The sequence below is a fragment of the Chiloscyllium punctatum genome, chromosome 2, assembly GCF_047496795.1.
Source record: "Chiloscyllium punctatum isolate Juve2018m chromosome 2, sChiPun1.3, whole genome shotgun sequence".
Classification (NCBI taxonomy): Eukaryota; Metazoa; Chordata; class Chondrichthyes; order Orectolobiformes; family Hemiscylliidae; genus Chiloscyllium; species Chiloscyllium punctatum.
Genome location: NC_092740.1, coordinates 22,916,802 through 22,939,607, shown reverse-complemented (window position 1 = coordinate 22,939,607; position 22,806 = coordinate 22,916,802). Strand labels below are relative to the sequence as shown.

The 22,806-nt window shown below is 42.8% G+C and overlaps 1 protein-coding gene across 5 annotated transcripts in view; it reads left to right on the top strand.

Moving 5' to 3' along the window:
* The window catches only part of LOC140495235 (15-hydroxyprostaglandin dehydrogenase [NAD(+)]-like), a 71,882-nt gene that overhangs the window by 25,872 nt on the left and 23,204 nt on the right, over window positions 1-22,806 (top strand). The window contains exon 5 of one of the 5 annotated variants that reach the window (XR_011964060.1): window positions 7,799-8,289. The exons of 2 other annotated variants lie outside the window; for them this stretch is intronic. Coding sequence is in view for 1 of the 3 variants with exons in the window: in XM_072594578.1 (XP_072450679.1) it covers window positions 15,356-15,387 (32 nt within the window). In the remaining 2 variants the exon portion in view is untranslated. Of the gene's footprint in view, window positions 1-7,795; window positions 8,290-15,355; window positions 15,423-22,806 lie in introns of those variants that run through there. 2 more of the 5 variants (XR_011964059.1, XM_072594578.1) reach the window with 2 other exon arrangements.

Sequence of the window (22,806 nt, the reverse complement as noted above, 5' to 3'; positions counted from 1 at the left end):
GACGCAAGCATAGGTGGATGGGTTAGTAAGTTTGCAGATGACACTAAAGTCGGTGGAGTGGTGGACAGTGTGGAAGAATGCTACAGGTTGCAGGGGGACTTGGATAAACTGCAGAATTGGGCCAAGAAGTGGCAAATGGAGTTCAATGCAGATAAATGTGAGGTGATTCACTTTGGGAAGAATAACAGGAAGGCAGAATACTGGGTCAATGGAAAGATTCTTGGTAGTGTGGATGTGCAGAAGGACCTTGGTGCCTATGTACATAGATGCCTGAAATTTTCCACCCAGGTGGATAGTGCTGTTAAGAAGGCAAACGGTGTGTTAGGTTTTATTGACAGAAGGATTGGGTTCCACAGCCATGATGTCATGCTGCAATTGTACAAAATGCTAGTGTGGCCATATTTAGAATATTGTATACAGTTCTGCTTGCCCCATTACTGGAAGGATGTGGAGGCAATGGAAAAGGTGCAGAGGAGATTTACAAGGATGTTGCCGGGTCTGGAGGGAAGGTCTAATGAGGAAAGGCTGAGGGACTTGGGTCTGTTCTCATTGGAGAGAAGAAGGCGAAGACAGGGGGTTTGATAGAGACATACAAGACGATCAGAGGATTAGATAGTGTAGACAGTGAGAGTCTTTTTTCAAGGATGATGATGTCAGCTTGTACAAGGGGGCATAGTTACAAATTGAGGGGTGATAGAATTAAGACAGATGTCAGAGGCAGTTTCTTTACTCAGTGAGTGGTAAGGGCGTAGAATGCCCTGCCTGCCAATGTAGTTAACCCAGCCACATTGGGGGCATTTAAACAGTCCTTGGATAAACATATGGATGATTGTGGGATAGTGTAGGAGGATGGGCTTAGATTAGTTCACGGGTTGGCGCAACATCGAGGACCAAAGGGCATGTTCCGCACTGTATTGTTCTATGTTCTATGTTCTATTGTAAAGATTGATAAGTCTCCTACACCTGATGGGTTGCATCCGAGGATTTAATAGTTGCTCTGGAGGTAGTTCATGTGCTGGTAGTAATCTTCTAAGATTCCTTAGCTTCTGTAAAATTTCTAGAGGGCTGCTAATGCAACACCTTTGAGAAAGAGAGAGGCCAAAAAAAACACAAACACTTTCTGTAAGGAAAATGTGAAAGTCTGTTATAAAGGATGTAACAACTGAGCAAACAGAAATGCAAATGATCAAGCAGAGTGAACGTGGCTTCATGTTGTTGATTACTCGCCTAGCCAACTGTGCCCACATCCCATGAACAAATGATTCAAGAAAAATATTCTCCAGAAATGTGAATGGAAAATGAAAAGAGGAATCAAAATCTTGGGAACAGAAAACAAATGGGGAAAGAGAAGTGGGCCATTCATTCCTCAAACAGTCCCTCAATTCAATTAAATAAATGCAGCTTGACTGGATGTTCAATTTTATTTTATATCCTTTGTTACTTTTAGCTAATAACCATTTGGACAGATCCAATAACCACACTATTTTGGAAGGACAATTTTCACTCTTTTTTTTACTCTTTGGGTGGAATTTAATGCCCTCCAAGGAGCAGGCTGTGAGGGAGTGGGATATAAGATTGGATGGGCTAGCAGAGGACATAGTGACCATCACTGGCATGCTGTTATTCCACTAGTTACAGAGGCTTGATGAGGTCATTAGGTCAGCAGCCTGATAGTGGGTTTTTGTCCTGTTTAATGTCCTGCACCCAGGGCTTCAAACACCCCCACACACCCGAGTCCTAACGACACCCCAAAGCGAGAACTTTACCTATCCCTGTATATTCTTGCCCTTTGTCCACCGCTTTGACACTTTGTCATTGAAGTTGTCTATGCAGAATTTATGAATTAGCGTTATTAATGCCTGCCAAGATTTTATTTTTGCTTTGCGTTGCTTAAATTGTTTTGGGACTTGCTTCTTTTTGTGGAATGTGTAATTAATTTAGTTAATCTGTTTTTGTTTTGCTTTGGAAATATTGTATTTCTGTCAAAACAGCATTTCTTCCAAGTCTCTCTGGCCTGCTGCCAAGTTAATTGTTGAATGCTGCCAAGCTGCTGTCAGCTTGAGTGTAGATGTAAAGTGATGCTTATTTAAAATTCGTTTCGTTCTTGGCGATGTCAAGGCAATCAAGGATGGTCAACAGCCCTTATTCTCTCCCAAAGACTATCTGTCTCGGTGCTCTTCCAGTCGGAGCATGGTTGTCTTACTTCCCAACCCGGACAGGTTCAGCTCAATGTTCCATCTCTCGCTGCAGAGTTCACATGGATTTTCACTTTGTGAGTTCTCCACACTCGCTTATGGACAGGGTCACATTTCGGCACAAGCTGCTGTTGTTGCCAGCTTTCAAGGGTCGCTGATTGAGCATTTTCTGGCATATTTTACCCACAATAAGTTGTTTTGAGTACTCTGATCAGAGAATGGCACGTTCGGCGTTCTGGGCTTAGGATGATATGGCAGACTGAAGCAGCTTTAAAACGCTTGGCTTTTGGTAATCTTTGGAGAATTTGCCCAGCAAGTTTCAGTTAAAGCTCAGCTGCAAAAAAAATCAAGTCTAGCAGCTCTCCTTCTGGCTCCCTTCTGGCTCATCCAAGGCATTTATTTTAAGTTCTGCATTAAAACCGCATCTGGCAGTTTGCACTGCAGCTCTCCCATGTATGTTTAATTTAATCATACCGCTACAAATCTGTGATTGATGGCAGATGAGCCTTCACATTTTCAATCCTGTGCAGTTGGCCCTCACTGTATTGTAATCACACTGAAGGATTCTCCAAAGCTGTTTGATTTGGAAGGCACTATCCCTTTCAAATGCCAGCAAGTTACTTACTGACAGAACCCAAGCCCACACGATGAACAAACATTGCAGGCTATAATATGAGGGGAGTACGGGTCAGATTCTCTTGAATATTTTTCATGACTTTCATGAAATATTACCTGAAGGTAACTGTCCCCTCATTCCCATGCAGATCCCAGTTGCGAAGGTTTTCATTGCAATGCATTTTGGTTTGGAACTGAAGATGCTGAGCATGTCTCAGCAGCGTTGGTATGAAGCGTTGTATTTCTGGAAAATCTTCCTCAAAGGGGAACAGAAATATTTGTTAGATGTTTTCATGTCAGCCAAATTGAATGCTTTATCGGATAACTGAACTGCACAGAAACAGCTTTTTGGCCCAACATGATTATGTTTTGTCACCCCACTTTGCTTCACCTCATCCTGTTTCTTTTTCACTTTGTGAGATTTCCCCCATTTGCCCATCAAAAGCATCTGTTCTATCTGCCGAAATCATTCCAATCGCCCCTACATAAGCAGTGTTGGTCATCAACACTAGAAATCGTCCTAATTTGGGTCTACGGAGTGGTATTGTAACTCCACTTGTGCCCCAGTTATAGGATTAGCACAGTTAGGTGGTCGTTTCTGACTGGGGTGGACACAATGGGCCGAAGGACCTTTCTCAGTGCTGCAGATCTGTAAACGGAAACAGGCAGCAGGACCCAGAGCAGACCAGGGTCAGTGGGCCAGGAGTGAAGATGGCTACGGGTTGGAAACAAGTGGAGCCCAGGTAGACCACATGGAAACCGTTATAGAAAGACAGGAATGTCTTATTTTAGCCTTATTTCTGATTTTCATAACTATACTATGTATACCTGTAATGTCACGTCACTTTCTTTCTTTATTTTCTCAATTTTGTGGACCTACGATTTCTACCTGTGTACTTTGTACCTAGGAAGGTGTGGTGTGTTGGCAACATTGTACATTTTCACTGTACTCCTGTTCTTTGTAACTTGAGTACACATCACAATAAGCCAAATTCTAAAATTCGAAATCTCTCTGACACAATGACTCCTTCCTGAGAGATTTTTCTGCTGGGAAAATAATTTGGGAGCTGTTAATCCACTTGAATTGTCAGGTGGAAACATTTTTTGGATTATCTGTTCTGACGTCATCCATATGTCATCATCATTATTTCACTCAGAGCTGTAGTGATCTGATGTGTTAACCACTCCTGTATGTTCAAAACGAACACCATAAGCTATCTCTTTGCAAGTTCAATTCTGCTTTCTTGACACAAAATTAGAATTTAATGTTGTTTGTTTGCAGTGATTATAAAATAGTCGAGCCTTTAATTAAAAACAACATTGAGGTGACACTGCTATCTTTTAATCTGACATAGTTTTTGAATATTAAAAATATTATATAATGGCTACCAGTATTTGATCCCTGTATGCAGCTGCATCCCTTTTAAAGTTCCTTACCACACTTGTTGAATATATATATTTAAAAGTGAGAAATATGGAGATAGGGATGGAGAATGGAATTGGTTGGGAAGCTCTACAGGAGCCAGTACAGGCATGATGGGTCAAGTGGCCTCCTGTCCTGTAAAATTCTATGTCTAATTGTTCACCCAGTCCCATGCTCACAAGTTCTTCATGCTATGTTCAACATGAACCAGACAACACAGAGCATGTGTATGGAGCTGAACATCGTGCAGTATCTGACTGAACTATTGACCTGAGGTCCAATTGAGAAAACCTACCTTCATAAGCTCATCAATACCTGTAAAAAGAAAACCCTAGCTGATTTTTATTTTAGATATAGATGTCTTATTGGAACTGAAAGTCTGAACATTAGTTTGAGTTTAATTTTGTTGATTCCTATTATTTGCTCCTTGTGGAGATAAAGTTATATTTACTAATTTTGTTAAATTAATATTTATTTTGGTTGTGGTGGGTTATTCATTCGTGTTATGAGTGAAGCATTATTTATGGTTATTGTCTGTTTGGAATTAGGTTTGTTAATTAAAATAAAAATGCACAGACTTGGAAGTAAAATACAATTAGTGTAAAGGTCAAAGATGCATGTCGGACAAAAGGAATATCACCATCCTGATTGTCAGGATGTCTAGTGGTGCTCCCTAAAGATCTGGCGCTTTGATGCACATGTTTCTGATGATGTATTCTAGGTGGATATTCTTGTTGCAGGACTGACAGAGTGCTGCAGTGTCAGACCTGCTGTATCTTTCAGACAAACTGTTAAAATTTATCCAGTGTGCATTTTCAGGTGGATGTAAAATATCTGATGTCGTTAGTTTGAAAAGGGAAGTGGAGTTCCTCCTGGTCTCCCAGCCAAGTATATATCACTCAATATTATGGTGTTTTATAGCGCAGAGCTATAGTTTTTTTAATTCACTCATGGGATGTTGGAATCACTGGCTGGACAGCATTTATTTTCCATCTCTAGCTGCAGTTTCTCAACATGGCCAACCAGCAATGCTCATTTCCTACGAGGAATAAAACACAACAGTGTTGCGGGAGGTATATGAGATGACACCAGATTCTGTACCTGCCTGGAGCTTTATTTACAAATCTTTTGAACTGACTGCAGCGCAGGTTTCCAGTTACTCTTAGTTCATTTTTCAGCCTCATGGCATCCAGGTTTGCTGAATAGTAGATAGAATAGAAAGGTCAACAGACATATGTCAACTCTGGGTAGGCAAGTAGGAGGTGCATTCTCCCCATGTCTGCTCTGGGTGCTCCAGTTTCCTCCCACAGTCCAAAGGTATGCAGGTTCAGTGGATTAGCCATGACAAATGCAGGCCTATGGAGATAGGTTGGGACAAGTGAATCTGGGTGGGATGCTCTTCAGAGGTTTGGTGTTGTCTCAATGGGCTGATGCTGAATGGCCTGCTTCCACACTGTAGGGATTCTATGAGTCACTTCTCCTGTCATATTCTTTTGTGGTCTTCTCCTCCTTGCTCATTTTCCCCATCTTTCTGTTTCAAGCACAATAACTTGGACAACTTATGGACAAATGCATCACTCCCACTGCCAAACTTGCCACGGCATATGGCAACATATTCTGCTCTGAAATGTGTATATGTGGCAAAGAAGTTGTTATGGTGACAGTCAACATGACTGCATTCAAGTAGCAAACCATCTATTGCTTTTCAAGTTGATGTGGGAGATTGAGGAGACTGGGCCAAAGTTGTCTGGAGTTTAGTGGAATGGGAGGGGACCTCACTGAAGCTTTGAAAATTCTTCAAGCACCAACAGAAGACAGGAGAAGGATGTTGTCTTTGGTTGTGGACTCTAGAACTCAGTATGGGGTAGACTATTTAGATTAGATTCCCTACACTATACAAACAAGTCCAACAAGTCCACAAGTTCGGCCCAACAAGTCCACACTGACCCTCTGAAGCGTAACCCACCCAGACCCATTCCCCTACCGTATATATACTCCTGACTAATGCACCTAACACTATGGGCAACTTAGCATGTCCAATTCACCTGACCTGCATATCTTTGGATCGTGGGAGGAAACCGGAACACCCAGGGGAAACCCACGCAGACACGGGGAGAAGGTGCAAACTCCACGCAAACAGTCACCCGAGGCTGGGATCGAACCCGCGTCCTTGGTGCTGTGAGGCAGCAGTGCTAACTACTGAGCCACTGTGCTGCCCATAGGCTGAGGAGAAACATCTTAACCTGGGGCGTGATGAATCTTTAAAATACCTTCCACAGAGGGCTGAGGACATTCAGCCATTGAGTCCAATCAAGTCATTGATTTGATAGATTTTTGGATATTAAAGATTTCAGGGGATATGGGAATATTGGAAAAATAGCATCTGAGGTAGATGGTCATCCATGGTCAAGTTGAATAATGGCAAAGACTTGATGGGCCAAATAGCCTATACCTGCTCTTATTTTCCTACAGCACACAGTGTAACCGAAGAAAGGATGGTCACAGACCTCAGCTTTTCTCCAGGAAAATGCCACCAGAGCTGCTAAATTTTATTTTATTCGGTCATGGGATATGAGTGTCTCTGGCTGGCCAGTATTTATTGCCAATTCCTAGTTGCCCTTGAGAAGGAGGTAGTGAGCTGCATTCTTGAACCGCTGCAGCCCATGTGCGAGAGGTAGACTCACAGTGCCCTTACTGAGGGAATTCCAGGTTTTTGACCCAGCGATAGTGAAGGAACAGCGACATATTTACAAGTCAGGGTGGTGAGTGACTTGGAGAAGAAATTGCAGGTGGTGTTCCCATGTATCTGCTGCCCTTGGCCTTCTAGATGGAAGTGATTTTGGGTTGGGACGGTGCTGTCTAAGAACCTTTGGTGAAATTCTGCAGTGCATCTTGTGGATAGTACACACTGTATTGGTGTTGGAGGGAGTGGATGTTTGAGGACGTGTTGCCAATCAAGTGGGTTGTTCCATACTGGATGGTGTCAAGTTTCTTGAGTATTGGTGGAGCTACACTCATCCAGGCAAATGGGGAATATTCCATCACACTCCTGACTTGTGGCTTTGTAGATGACGGACAGGCCTTGAGGAGTCAGGAAGTGAATTAGTTGCTTCAGTGTTTCTAGCCCCTAACCTGCTTTTGTAGTCAGTGTGTTTATGTGGCGCATCCAGCTGATTTTTCTGGTCATTGATAACCCCCAGGATGTTGATAGAGGGGGATTCAATAATGGTAATGTCATTGAAATGTTGAGAGGGGTAGTAGTTAGATTGTCTTCTATTGGCTAAGATAAAGTGAGCGCTGCAGATGCTGGAGATCAGAGTCGAGAGTGGGGTGCTGGAAAAACACAGCAAGTCAGGCAGCATCCGAGGAGCAGGAGATTCAATGTTTTGAGCAATAGCCCTTCATCAGGAATCTATTGGCACTGATTGTTGCCTGGCATTTGTGTGCACAGATGTTTCTTGCTGCTTGACAGCCTGAGCAGTATTTTCTGCATTTTCTCTCCTTAATTCAGAGTCTAATTTTAATTGATGCCTTCACTTATGCAGATTATATTCTCTTTCAGCAGTTCTTTCAAGTGTCAAGTATCTTCAGCGGCTTGAATCTTTCCCCCTCCCCTTCCCAAAATATGTCCATGTGTCACCTGGAAGGAAGGAACTGCACCCTCAGGGAATTGAAATGACTGACAGGGAATGGGCGACTGATTTTAGCGCCTTCAGGTTGTTATTGATTCTGAACCTCTGTTTCGTCATGGAATCTGCACCACACAGAAGCCCGGGGCATTTGCGGTCTCTGAGATGACGAGCATTTCATTGCCGGTGTCATATTACCTGCCTCGCCCTCCTTACAGACATTACACTCCACTGTTGCCGTATGTGTGCTGCTGAAATCTGACATCAACAGCAAAGCTGCGAATTTCTGCTCAAGCAGTCTGGGGTAATGTATTTGTCTGGGGATTTTCTCATAGACAAGTGAGCTGTGCCAGTGATAACGAGCTGGATACTGGAAGCCTGGGCACTTGTGATTAACACTGAAAACACTCACTGCGAGGGAAGGACGGTGAGTGGTGTGGGGAGCATTGATTGTCGGCAAAGTTTGCCAACTCGATCAGGCAGAATGCCAATTTGTATGCACTTACTGAAGGAAATCCACCCAGTACTTCACACAGAGTTCCTTCACATTTCTCTCATCAAACTCTGCCGACATCACCAGCACCTGCCATTATTTCACTATATCAATTCTCTAATTGACATAGTGAAAGTTCTCTAATTGTCTTTTGGCTGATATTCTCCCTTAGTCAACGCCACTGTCACAGATTAACAGGTCTCATTATTCTTTTGTGAGGCAATGGTATATACAACTTGGCAGCTGCAATCTGTCTTCTTAAAGCAATTTCTGAAGTTTGGTCAATGTTTAATCGCATGTGTGATGCTGTTTGAATGCAGGCTGTTTGCTCTTACCACTTGTTCGGGTATCTTGATAATGTGACTGGAAGATGAATCCAGAAACCCCAGCTAATGCTCTGGGAAGTCATGAGTTCTAACCTTGCCACAGGACCTCGTGGAGTCTAAAGGTTTCATTCATAAATCTGAATGACTCAGCTAGTCCCCATAATGGTGATCATGGCAACTACTGTCGATTATTGCAAAATCCATCCTTTCAGGAAGGAAATCTGCTGCGGTTATTTGGTCTGACTTAGAGGTAATTTCAAACCCACAGCAATGTGGTAGACTTTGGATTGTCCTCTGAAATGACCTACTAAGCTTCAGTTCAAGGACAATTAGGGATGGACAACAAATCTTATGAATGACATCTATATCCCATGTAAGAATCAATAAACAATGGTAAGCTGATGCCTTGAACTGCTGTCATTTTGTGTGGCATAGGTACACTCATTATGCTGTTGAGTATGGGAATCCAGGATTTTGATCTGACAGTTATGAATCAATGATGCTTCAGTTCAAAGTCAGTATTGTGTTCCCATGTTCAAAGTACCCCGAACAGTCTAATCATGGCTCCAGGTTCTGCCAGCATGGGAGGAATAGTTGGGTAGGTGGTTGGAGCAGTGTTCATGAGGAATTTGGGAATTGATTCTCTCCTGAAAGAATTTGAAGGCTGCTGGGTGCAGAGGCGGACTGTTCAAAGGCCAACCATGATGCTCTGTCCTTTCACTCTCACTTTTAAATGAGCTCCAAAATGAAGCATATTCCTGCATTAAATCAAGCTCCTTCCCTTCCACCCCTGCAAAAACTCTTCACACCTCCTCACCTGCCAGACACTTCCCATGTCAACCTATAATTCCAGGCAATGAAGAATGTCAAACAGATAAGTACAAGCTTTCGGAGCGCTGCTCCTTCGTCAGGTAACGACTGGGGCAGGATCATCGGACACAGAACTTATAATAAGCTCCAAAAGCTTGTACTTCCAAATAAACCTGTTGGACTATAACCTGGCGTTGTGTGATTTTTAACTTTGTACACCCCAGTCCAACCTGGCTCCTTCACATCATAAAAAATAAGTACAAATAGTGACAATAGCATGTCGACAGGCTAAATAACAAGTCTTTGCAGGTAATCAACAGATTAATACCTACCTGCCTATCTTCTTTTCCACCTATCCACTCCACCCTCCCCCCCCCCGACCTATCAGATTCATCCCCTCCCCCACTCACCTATTGTACTCTATGCTACTTTCTCCCCACCCCCACCCTCCTCTAGCTTATCTCTCCACCCTTCAGGCTCTCTGCCTGTATTCCTGATGAAGGGCTTTTGCCCGAAATGTTGATTTTGCTGCTACTCGGATGCTGCCTGAACTGCTGTGCTCTTCCAGCACCACTAATCCAGAATCTGGTTTCCAGCATCTGCAGTCATTGTTTTTAACCTAGATTAATACAAACAGTGTGAGTAAAGTGTCAACAGCTGAATAAGAAGTGAAGGGATGTCTTATGAACAGATTAATTAAGATAGACATAATTACAGATAAAAGTAAGATGGTGCTAGAGACAAACCAATTGGCTGGCATCACATGAGTGGATATCAGAGTCACCTGACAAGGATCTCACACAAGTAACAAGTAATGGTTTGTCTTGAGCACCATCTTACTTTTGATTATGTGTAATGATCACTCTGCCTTAATCAGGATGTGGAGGTGCTGGTGTTTAGATTACTTACAGTGTGGAAACAGGCCCTTCGGCCCAACACGTCCACACTGCCCCGCCAAAGCGGAACCCACCCATACCCCTGCATTTACCCCTTACCTAACACTACAGGCAATTTAGCATGGCCAATTCACCTGACCTGCACATCTTTGGACTGTGGGAGGAAACCGGAGCACCCGGAGGAAACCCACGCAGACACAGGGAGAACGTGCAAACTCCACACAGTCAGTCGCCTGAGGCGGGAATTGAACCCGGGTCTCTGGCGCTGTGAGGCAGCAGTGCTAACCACTGTGCCACCGTGCCGTCCAACAGTGTTGGACTGGAATGAACATTTATTTGGAAGCACTAGCTGAAAGCTTTGAAAAAGCGCTGCTTCTTCATCAGGTAGCTAACTGATCAATTAACTTAATTACTCAGTTCTTTGGTGAAACTTTCACTTGTTATTCAACTGTTGACACTTCACTCGTACCTTCTGTACCTGCAAAGACTGGTTCTTCAGCCTGTCAACACTCTGCTCACACTGTTTGTACTTAACTGTCGACTTTCTTAATTACCTGGGATTGTCTTGCTATTGTCTCTGTGCTATATATTCTGTGACTGTACACTTCGTCTGACCAAGGAGCAGTGCTCTAAAAGCTTATGGTTTTCAATAAACCTATGGGACTATAACCTGGTGTCGTGTGACTTTTGTCCACCCCAGCCCAACCCCGGCACTTCCACATCATATGTATATAGAAGGATATTAATATGTATTGAAGCAGTTCAAAGAAGGATTACTGGACTAATACTGGGAATGAGCTGATTACCTTTTGATGAAAGGCAAGACAGGCTAGGCCTGTATCCTCTGGAGTTTAGAAGAGTCAGAGGTGACTTAATTGAAACATATATGATGGTGAAGGGAGTTGACTGGATGGATGTGCAAAGGATTAACATTCCCTCTCATTCTCTTTCTGGACGCATGGGTCACCAAGGTCCACATGTGACAGAGAGGTTCCCTGAAACGCTCCACAAGTTGGCACTCGGTCTCTCTGATGTAGTGGAGACCACGTCGAGAGCAACAGATGCAGTAAATAAGGTGGAAGGATCAGGAATTGCCCATTTAAGATAGAGATGAGGAAACACCAGTCATGGTGGTATTGAATGACAGAACAGGCTTGAAGGGCTGAATGGCCTACTTTTGTTCCTTGTCCATATGCTTCTCCAGGCCTTAATGTAAGTTCCTCTTCAAAACCTAACTTCTCCAAAATACACATACTCAGACTTAACTGCACCTGTGACACGCCCTGGGATATTTAGTTACCATACACATGCTTACGTAAATCCAAGTTGTCATAATTCTGACACAGGAGTGATTAAATGTTTCCAATATTTAATTTCAACATGAAGCAACAGCAGCTATACTTTCGGTTTCTATGTCAACAAATCATCAGGTGCTGTGGCTTTTCCAGTACATTAACTTACTTAGCATGAATCATGCAACACAGGCTGGGTCAAGTTAAACACCATTTGTGTACAGTCTTCTGTAAAAGGCTATTCACTTCAGAAAATATTAGAGGCAAATATCCAACTGACTCAAACGTTGAGAGAATGAGACGCTGAATACTGATGCTGTAGATAAGAATTGGCTTCAGCTCTGATTAAAGTCTCGACTTGCACTCTCATCTTCTTTACTTCACCTTTTCGGCAATCTTCAGTGCTCTTATTTGTATCATCGATAGCCACAGGTGAGGTGCTGGAAGACTGGAAGTTATCTAACGTGGTGCCATTATTTAAGAAAGGTGGTAAGGAAGAGGCCAGGAACTATAGACCGGTGAGCCTGACATCGGTGGTGGGCAAATTGCTGGAGAGAATCCTGAGGGACAGGATTTACACGTATTTGGAAAGGCAAGGACCGATTAAGCATAGTCAACATGGCTTTGTCCATGGGAAATCATGTCACGCTAACTTTATTGTGTTTTTGAGGAAATAACGAACAAGATTGATGAGGGCGGAGTGTTGGACATGATCTGTTGGACTTCAGTATTGTGTTTGACAAGTTTACTCATGGTCGACTGGTTCACAAGGTTAGATTACATGGAATACAAGGGGAATTAGCCATCTGGATGCGGAACTGGCTCAAAGGTAGAAAACAGAGGGTAATGGTGGGGGGGTTGCTTTTCAGATTGTTGGCCTGTGGCCAGTGGAGTGCCACAAGGATTGGTGCTGGGTCCTCTGCTTTTCATCATTTATATGAATGATTTGGGTCTGAACATAAGAGGTATAGTTAGTAAATTTGTAGATGACATCAAAATTGGAGGTATATTGATGTGGAGGGGCTGGTGTCGGACTGGGGTGAACAAAGTTAAGAATCACACAACACCAGATTATAGTTGAGAGTGTGTTACTGGAAAAGCACAACAGGTCAGGCAGCATCTAAGGAGCAGGGGCATTGACATTTCAAGGAGGAGCCCTTCATCAGGCTCCCCCGAAACATCGATTTTCCTGCTCCTTGGATGCTGCCTGACCTGCTGTGCTTTTCCAGCAACACATTCCGATGCTGATCTCCAATATCTGCAGACCTCACTTTCTCCTAGTTGATTAACACCAGGTTATAGTCAAACAGGTTTATTTGGAAGCATTAATTTTTAGAGTGTTGCTCCTTCATCAGGCAACTAGTGGAGAAGGATCATAAGACAGAGAATCTACAGCAAAAGATCACAGTGTCATGCAATTAAAATGATATATTGAACAAACCTAGATTGCTGTTAAGTCTTTCATCTTTTAGAATGGATTGCAGGTTTTGGTTCATTAATATGTAAATCCCAGAACTTCTTTTAAGTCACATTCTTGAGATAAAGTATAATGGACAGCAAAGAAATTTACCTTGAAATACAGCAGAATCATGATCAGATGGGCCATGGGCTGAGGAGTGACAGATGAAGTTTAATTTAGATAAATGTGAGGTGCTACATTTTGGGAAGTCAAATCAGAGCAGGACTTATACGCTTAATGGGAAGGTCCTGGGAAGTGTTGTGAAAAGAGACCTTGGAGTGGGGGTTCAGAGTTTCTTGAAAGTGGAGTCTCAGTTAGATAGGATAGTGAAGAAGGTGTTTGATATGCCTGCCTTTATTGGTTGGTGCATTGAGTATAGTAGTTGGGACTTCATGTTGCAGCTATTCATGTTGTGGCATTGGTTAGGCCACTTTTGGAATACTGCATTCAATTCTGGTCTCCCTTTTATAGGAAAGATGTTGTGAAATGTCATAGAGTCATAGAAATGCATAACATGGAAAAAGACCCTTCAGTCCAACTCGTCCATACCGACCAGTCATCGCAACTCAATCTAGTCCCACCTGCAAATACCCGGCCCATATCCCTCCAAACCCTTCCTATTCATATACCCATCCAGATGCCTTTTAAATGTTGCAATTGTACTAGTCTCCACCACTTCCTCTGGCAGCTCATTCCACACATGTACCATCCTCTGCATGAAATAGTTGCCCCTTAGTTCTCTTATATATCTTTGCCCTCTCACCCTAAACCTATGCCCTTCAGTTTCGGACTCCTCCACCCCAGGGAAAAGACTTTGTCTATTTACCCTATCCACGCCCCTCATGATTTTATAAACCTCTATAAGGTCACCCCTCAGCCTCCGAGGCTCCAGGGAAAATAGCCCCAGCCTGTTCAACCCCTCATTATACCTCAAATCCTCCAACCCTGGCAACATCCTTGTAAATCTTTTCTTAACCCTTTCAAGTGTCAGAACATCTTCCCCGATAGGAAGGAGACCAGAATTGCACACAATATTCCAAAAATGGCCGAACCAATGTCCTGTACAGCCTCAACATGACCTCCCAACTCATGTACTCAGTACTCTGACCAATATAGGAAAGCGTACAATCGCCTTCTTCACTGTCCTATCTACCTGCGACTCCACTTTCTGGGAGCTATGAACCTGCACTCCAAGGTTTTTTTGTTCAGCAACACTCCCTCAGACCTTACCATTAAGTGTATAAGTCCTACTAAGATTTGCTTTCCCAAAATGCAGCACCTCACATTTATCTAAATCAAACTCCATCTGTCACTCCTCAGCCCACCGGCCCATATGTGACAAATGCTGCCAAATGGGTAGATTTAGGATCTGGTTGGCATGGATGGTTTGGATTGAAGGGCTTGTTTATGTGTTGTACATCCCTATGACAAGACTCTGTATTGACCATTGTACCATCTTCCTACGACTCAGAAGGGGATACTATAACAACAGTGCAAACTGATGATTAACAGAAACTTACAAAAGGGAACAGAAACTTATCAGATTAAAGGAACATTTTCCAGAGTGATGGTGCACCCCAGTCCTTGCTGTGTGCACTGCTCTCCAAAGGCAATCCTCCTCTCTATGCTGAGTCTTAGGGCCCAGTCTAATTATCAGTGGTAAAGGATTGATGACTAGAAAGTCTTAGCAATAAGAGGAACTTTTGTTCTGTAACAAGACATCGTTTGCTGCATGACAGCAATAAGTACAATTAGCATTATCGACTTAGGAGTAATGACAGCTATCAGGAACAGGTATGACATGTGTGTCTCCAATGATATCTCATGCACCTCAATTTCTCCATCATGAACCGGTGACACTTCATCATGTTGGGTGAAGCGAATACAATTTCAATATATTCTCTTTCCGAACCATTGCTTACATTCCCAACTAATGACACCACCTGCCTTCACCGCTATCTAAGTCCAACTGTCATTGAAACCTTCATCTGTGCTTTTGTTATTTTGAAACCTTAAGATTTCAGTGCAATCTCATGTCATGCATCCTCCAAAAGTATCAGTTCAACTGAAGTTCTGCTACTTGCACTATCACGTATTAATCATTCCTGCCCTCCATACCCCATATTGTCATTTTATCTGCTTTAAAGGAATTGAAAATGTGCAGATCTGAAGAAAGGTCCCAGGACCCGAAATGTTAACTCTGCTTTCTCTCCACAGATACTGATGGACCTGCTGGGTTTCTCGAGTAATTCCTGTTTTTTTTTGTTGAAAGTTTACAAACTCTGGGATCCGAATGTACTGCTATAATGATTACATCATGCTGACTAGTGTTATTAAACCAGTGACGTGTTTTGTGCATTGTTCGGAGTTTGAGACTCTGCTTTTCGGGTTATCTTATGCGTGTTGGATGTGTCTATCTGAGTCAATCCTAAAACAGTGTTATTTAGCTGCAGTTCTGCGTAACCCAGAGCTTTTCTTCTTCAAAATTGTGACGTGCCTTCACTTTCATTGTATACCTGTAACATGGAAGCATGTTAATTGGGTGCTCATTCAGTACAACACGGAAAGAATGGCACTCTGCAAAATGCACTGGAGATTGAATTTCTCTTATAATCAGCTGGCTATTATCTCATTAAACTTTGGCATAAATATTTTAATAATCCAAACGTCATACACTTGTGGCACAAAGGATGCTGATATTGAATCCAGTCCTTGTACCAAGAGGGCTTTCCCATGTACACAAAGCTAGATCATGTACCCACTCATCTGCTACTCTGCAGTATAAATGCTCTTTTGTCTCCTATTTAAATTAGGATGTAAAAGCATTGGGGTGGCTCGGAGGAGATTTGCTAGATTGATACAAAAAAAAGAACTGCAGATGTCGGCAGTCTGAAACGAAATCAGAAATTGCTGGAGAAACTCAGCAAGTCTGACAGCATCTAAGGAAAGAAAGCAGAGTTAATGTTGCAAGTCCAGTGACTCCTCATCCAAACACATTGAAGAAGGTCTTCTCCTTTCTCCCACAGTGTTTCTATTCACACCTTTCTTCTTTTTCTCCATCGTTACTTTGGTTTTCTCACCTCGTACTTGACAAAATCTTTGCCGAAACCAATTCTGATTAAGAGTCACCATGCTGGAAAAGCTAACTCTGTTGGCCTCCCACAGAGTCAAAAAATGTGATTGAGTGGGGGTTCCCTGAAAGCAGATAAAATGACAATATGGGATAGGGAGGGCAGGAATGATTAATATGTCAGGCATATGCTCAAAACATCGACTCTCTTGCTCCTCAGATGCTGCTTGACTGGCTGTGCTTTTCCAGCACAACACATTTTTTTACTCTAATCTCCAGCATCTGCAGTCTTCACTTTATCCCTGTCTTCCCACAGATGCTGAGTTTCTCCAGCAATTCCTGTTTTTGTTCACCAGATTGATACCTGGAATGTGTGGGTTGTCTTCTGCCCAAAGATTGGACAGATTAGACTTGTTTTCATGGAGGTTGGAAGAGTGAGGAGTGATTTGATCGAAGGAGAGACAGTGCTGTATTGCACTTCAAAAGCAATGCAGAGCCCCAAACAAATGTTCTGGGTACATGGGTTTGAATCCCATCATGGCAAATGGTGAGATTTGAATTCAATGAAACCTTGATTAAAGAGTTGGTCTAATGATAGCTATGTAACCACTGTCAATTGTCATTAAAAATCCATCTGGTTCACTAACATTCTTCAAAAAGAGAAATAGCCATCCTTACCTGATCTACCCTACATGTGACACCACACAAAGCAATGTGTTTGATCATTTAAATCTCCACAAGGCAATTGGGGCTATAAATACTGGCCTGGCCAGAGATATCCTCATCCCATCAATGAATAAAAAGCAATTTAAGACTGGGAAGTCTTGACAAGGATGTTGTTGAAAGGAGAGGCCAGACTTGGCAGACTGCTCAAAAATTAGGGTTGCCCAGTTAGGGCAGAGATAGGGAGCCTTTTATCTCTCTAAAGGTAGTATGATTTTGGAACTGTACAAGTTGTAGAAGTTAGGGTCACTGAATATTTTTACTTCAGAGACAGATAGAATCTTGCTACGCAGGGGAGTCAGAGGGAGCAGTAGATGTCTCAGTAATCAATCTCACATTTTAATCTTATTTTGCTGGGAGATGTTATGCCAAAGTAGATGGTTGGAGTTATAGTACAGATCAGCCATGATCTGATTGAATTCAAGGGACTGAACAGTGAACTTAAAATCCCTACAGTGAGGAAGAAGGCCATTTGGCCCATTGAGTCCACACCAACCCTCCAAACAGCATCCCACCCAGACCCACCTCACTACTCTATCCCCATAAACCTGCATTCCCATGGCTAACTCAGTAACCTGTGCATCCCTGCACACTATGGGGCAGTTTAGCATGGCCAATCCGTCTTACCTGCACATTTTTGGACTGTGGGAGGAAACGAAAGCACCCAGGGAGATGTGGGGAGAATGTGCAAACTCCACACAGGCAGTCAACCGAGGGTGGAATCAAACCACTGAGACACCTTGCTGCTCCTTCTTGTTCCTGTGTTTCTGTGTTCCTTACTATATTGCCACAAAACCTGTTGCTGATTTTATAAAATGGCTGTCTGATCACAATTCAGAAAGACTAACTTACATGTGAGGCAGCTGCTGTGACATCTATGTTCCTATCTCTGAGTGGAATGAAAGATTTTGAACATGCATTTTTTATTTATTCATCATTGCCAGTAGTTATTGTCCCTAACTGCCCTTGAGAAGATAGTGTTGAGTCACCATTGTGAAATGCTGCAATACAGTGTGAATGAATTGCAGTGTAACTGGAAAGGAATGCATGGATATTGACCCTGTCACCATGAAGGAGTAGTAATACATTTCCATGTTGAGATGGTGTGTGACTTGGCTGTTGGCATGCATGTATCGGTGGTTGTATGCATCAGATATTCTTGCCTTCAAGGTGTTAGAGATCACAGATTTGAATGAAGCTGTCAGAGTGAGTTACTACAATGCTTCTTATAGATGGCATATGCTGAAGTCACTGTGTCAGTGATGGAGAGAGTGAATGTTTGAGGATGTGGTCCGGATCTAGCAGGCTACTTTGTCCTGGATGGTGTCCAGCTTCTTGAGTGTTGTAGGAGCTGCATTTTTCCAGGCATGTGGAGAATATTCTTGTACTTGGGAGTTAGGAGATGACTTACTCACAACAGAATTCCCAACCTTTGACCAGCTCTTGCAGCCATTTATATTGCTGCTCCAATTCAGTTTTTGATCCATGGTAATCCCCAGAATGTTGATAATCGGGAATTCAATGATAGTAATGCCATTGAACATCAAGAAGTTATGGTTCGATTCTCCCTTGTTATTGATGGTCACTGCCTGTCACTCGTGTGGTACAAAAGTTATCTGCCACTTGTCAATTCAAGCTTGGATATTGTCCAAGTCTTCCTGCATTTGAACATGAATTGTTTAAGTATCGCTAATTGAAGTCACGAATTGTGCATAATATCATGCAATCATCAGCGAAAATCATGGAAACGTAGAAACTAGTATCAAGGGTAGACCATTCAGCTCTTTGAGTCTGCTCCATCATTCAATATGATCATGACTGATCCTCTATCTCTTGCTTTCTCCCCCTAACCTCTTTAAATTGAAATAATCAAACAATGTTGATCTTACTAATGGTAACCTTGCTTTGTGCACCTACTGTGCAGCCATAACCCTGTATTCCTTCTTCTGTCTAAGCACTCTATGATCTGTATGATTTTGCTTGCTGTGATCTGCCTGTACTACTCTCAGAACAAAACATTTCACTATACTTAGGTACACGTGACAGCAATAAATCAAATCAAATCAAACCCTTGATGCCTAAAGACAGAGGCAGGGCCTAGGACATAAGTCTCACTCCTGTAGAGATTTCCTGAGACCAAGATTTTGGATTAGATTCCCTACAGTGTGGAAACAGGCCCTTCAGCTCAACAAGTCCACACTGACCGTCCGAAGAGCAACCCTTCCAGACCCACTCCCCTACACCTATCACTATGGACAATTTAGCATGGTCAATTCACCTAACCTGCACATCTTTGGATTGTGGGAGGAAACCGGAGCACCCAGAGGAAACCCGCACTGACACGGGGAGAATGTGCAAACTCCATACAGACAGTTGCCCGAGGCGGGGATTGAACCCAAGTCCCTGGCGCTGAGGCAGCAGTGCTAACCACTGAGCCACTGTGCTGCCACAATGATTGACTTCTAACAGACACATCCATTTTCTTTTGGGATCACTGGGGTTCTATAGAAATTTCCCTTCCCACTGTGATTCCCATTGACTCTAATTTTGCTAGGACCTTTGGTACTGTACGCGGTCAAATGCTATCTCAATGTTAGAGGTAGTCATTCTCACCACCCTCCTGGAGTTCAGCTATTGTCCACACGTAGACCAAGATGGTAATAAGATCAGGAGTTGAGTGGTCCTGACCAAACTGACATTAAGTGAACAGGGTTTCATGCTGAGCAAACATTGCATGGTCGTCCTGTCACCGACCCTTTTCATTACTTTGACAAGAGTGAACTGACAGGATGGTAATTGAACAGTTTGGATACCATCTACTTTTTTGTGGAGAGGACACACATCAGTAGTTTTCCACATTGCTGGATTGACATCGGCATTGTGAATTCTTGGGAAACACATTATCACAAATTGCCTCAAAGATGGGATTCATGATTTTCAATACGATAAAGAAATGGGCAGAATCTCAAAGTTGCAACCTATACAGTTGCTCACTCTCCAAATATATATTCAAGAGTCAGTTGGATGACATTTCTGACAGCTGTAGCTCCCATTAAAGCATGTGGCGTTCCATGGGAATATGCAAGCTTCAGATTTCTGTTTGAAGAGTACACATTCCGTGACCTTCTACTAAAAACAGAAAGCCTCCGTAACCTACAGCGAATCAAAAGCAGCAGACAGATGCCACACATCAGGAACTGAGCATGTAATCTAAGATGACACACCAGTGCATTGAGAATGTCAGAGATGGCACCTATTGGATAAAAGGTGCCCCTCAGCTGAATGTAACAGATTCCACCTCACTAAGGTAAAGAAGAATGCAGCTCTCCAGGGATTCCAGAGAATGGTCATCCTCAGCCCAGCAGTAGGGAAAGGACAGATTAGCTGGATGGTTGTCTCATTGCTGTTGATGTGATCTTCCAGGGTCCATGTTAGCTGCAGCATCTGCCGATCCCACAATTGGTAAGAATTTTGTCCCAGGCAGGGGAGCAATGGAGACATTGGCTTGATGGAGAGGTTCCATAGTATGTAGCTTAAGTCCTGAATAAGAATTTTCTGGTCTGTACAGAGCTGCACAGGGACTGGACTGACAAAAGCATCTTTCACAGAGCTACTGGGAGAGAAATGTCTGTCTCCTGAAAAATGTTCTGTCTAAAGTTCCTACATTTCAAAGCTGGTTCTCTAGTAATGACACACTTGGGGCATACTAATGACATGCTCAGATAACCTTTTTTTAAAATATCGCTTGTTAGCAAGGAAGTAATGTCACAGGAGATTCATTAATTCTCAGTCAAATAAATGTGTGTGTCTTTTGTTTTTTATTTAATTACTTTGGTTGCATGGGCAAACTGGGTAGCCCAATTGTGCACAGCAAGATCCCAAATGCAGCCGAGCTGATGACCAAATAATCTGCTTGGCTGGAGTTATTTGAGGGATAGATGTTGGCCAGAACATTCTTGCTAGTATCTCCTTTTCCTCTTTGTACAGGTCTCACTTTTCTTAAAACCATCTTTTAGCTGCTGTCTTCAATTTATATTTATGAACTTCCAAGAATTCTTTGCTCCCATGTTCCCATTGAATTCCTCTGATAGAAATTCCACTCACTTTTAAAGATTCAGTTGTCTTCCTGTAAATTCAGTTTAGAGTGGAGAAGTGATCCCACTGAAACATGTAAAAATTCTTAAGGGATCGGAACATGCCGTAAAAATGTTTTGCTTGGCGGGGACGGCCTTTGGGGACTAAAACCAGAAGAAATGTCTACACTCACTGGGTTGTAGATATTTGGAATTGTCTACCCCAGTGCGCTGTGGGTATCCAGCAATTGATCATCATAGAGATTTTATCCAAATATTTATAAGACTATAAGATATACGAGCAGAAATTAAGCCATTCAACCCATCAAATCTGCTCCACCATTCAATCATGGCTGATACGTTTCTCAACCCCATTTTCCCACTTTCTTTCTGTAACCCCCGATCCCCTAGCTGGGGGAACTACTGGGTCATAACCTCCTGGGTGTCCATACTGCCACTACCAGAGCTCCAGCAAACCAGATTGAAAGATGGTGGGCACTGACAATTGAGTGACAGTTGCTGATAGCCAGAAGCTAACTGTTAGGAGATTGCATTGGCCGTGGACATATCAGGTCTTTGGGAGGTAGAACTGAGAAGTTGAGCATTATTTAAATTGGGGAAAACTGTGGAAAGCTGTAGCGTGGAGGGATTTGGAAGTCCAAATGCATAAATCACAAAAAAGCCATCATCAAGTTCAGCGGGTCACGGTAAAGGCTTTCATTTTAAAAGAAATGGAGTATAAAAGCAAGAAGGTCTTGTTAAACTATGCCATGCACTCGTCAGATCACAGTTGGAACACTGTGAATAGTTTTGGGGCCCTTATTCAACGATAGACATGCTGACGTTGGAAACAGTCCAGAGAAGGTTCAGCAATCCGAGTATGGAAAGATTTATCCAAGGAGGATAAGTTTAGTGGGATTTAGAAGTATGAGAGACAACCAAATTGCAGCATATAAAATTCTTGGGGAACTTGACAGATGATATGGGAAGTTGTTTCCCTTGTGAGAGATTACCAGATAAGACCAAGATGAGGAGGAATTTCTTCTCAGTTGCTAATAACTCTGGAATTCTTCACCACAAATGGTTGTTGTGGCTAGGTCATTTGAGTATATTCAAAACAGATTTCCAATTAGTAAGGATTGTAAGAAAGGCAGGAAAGTGGGGTTGAGGATTATCAGATTTGCCGTGATGTCATTGAATAGCGTAGCAGACTTAATGGGCTGAATGTCTTACTTCTGCTCTTGTGTCTTATGGTCTTATGGACATTGATCATTCGGGTAGGTAAAAACAATGACTGCAGATGCTGGAAAGCAAATACTGGATTAATGGTGCTGGAAGAGCACAGCAGTTCAGGCAGCATCCAACGAGCAGCGAAATCGACAGCTGACTGAGACTAAAGAGGTCTGCAAAAGTTCTGCTCCTTCTCCGCCCCCTGCCCTGCTCTGTGGCAAATAAGGCAGAGTCTGCCAGGCCAGAGTGGGGTTCCTCACACTGTTCATCACCACAATGCAAACCCTCGTCTCACCAGACAATAGACTGACAAAAAGAGAACCAAGAGATATGGGGATGCTGCAGGAAAATGGAGTTGAAGTCAATGTCGAAGGGTGGTTAAGAAAGCATTTAGCATGCTTGCCTTCATTGCTCAGACCTTCGAGTATAAGAGTTGGGATGAAACGTTGAGGTTGTGCAGAATGTTGGTGAGGCCTCTTCTGGACTACTGTGTCCATTTCTGGTCACCCTTTTATAGGAAGGTTATTAGTAAGTTAGAGAAAGTTCAGAACATTTTTACCAGGTGAAAATGG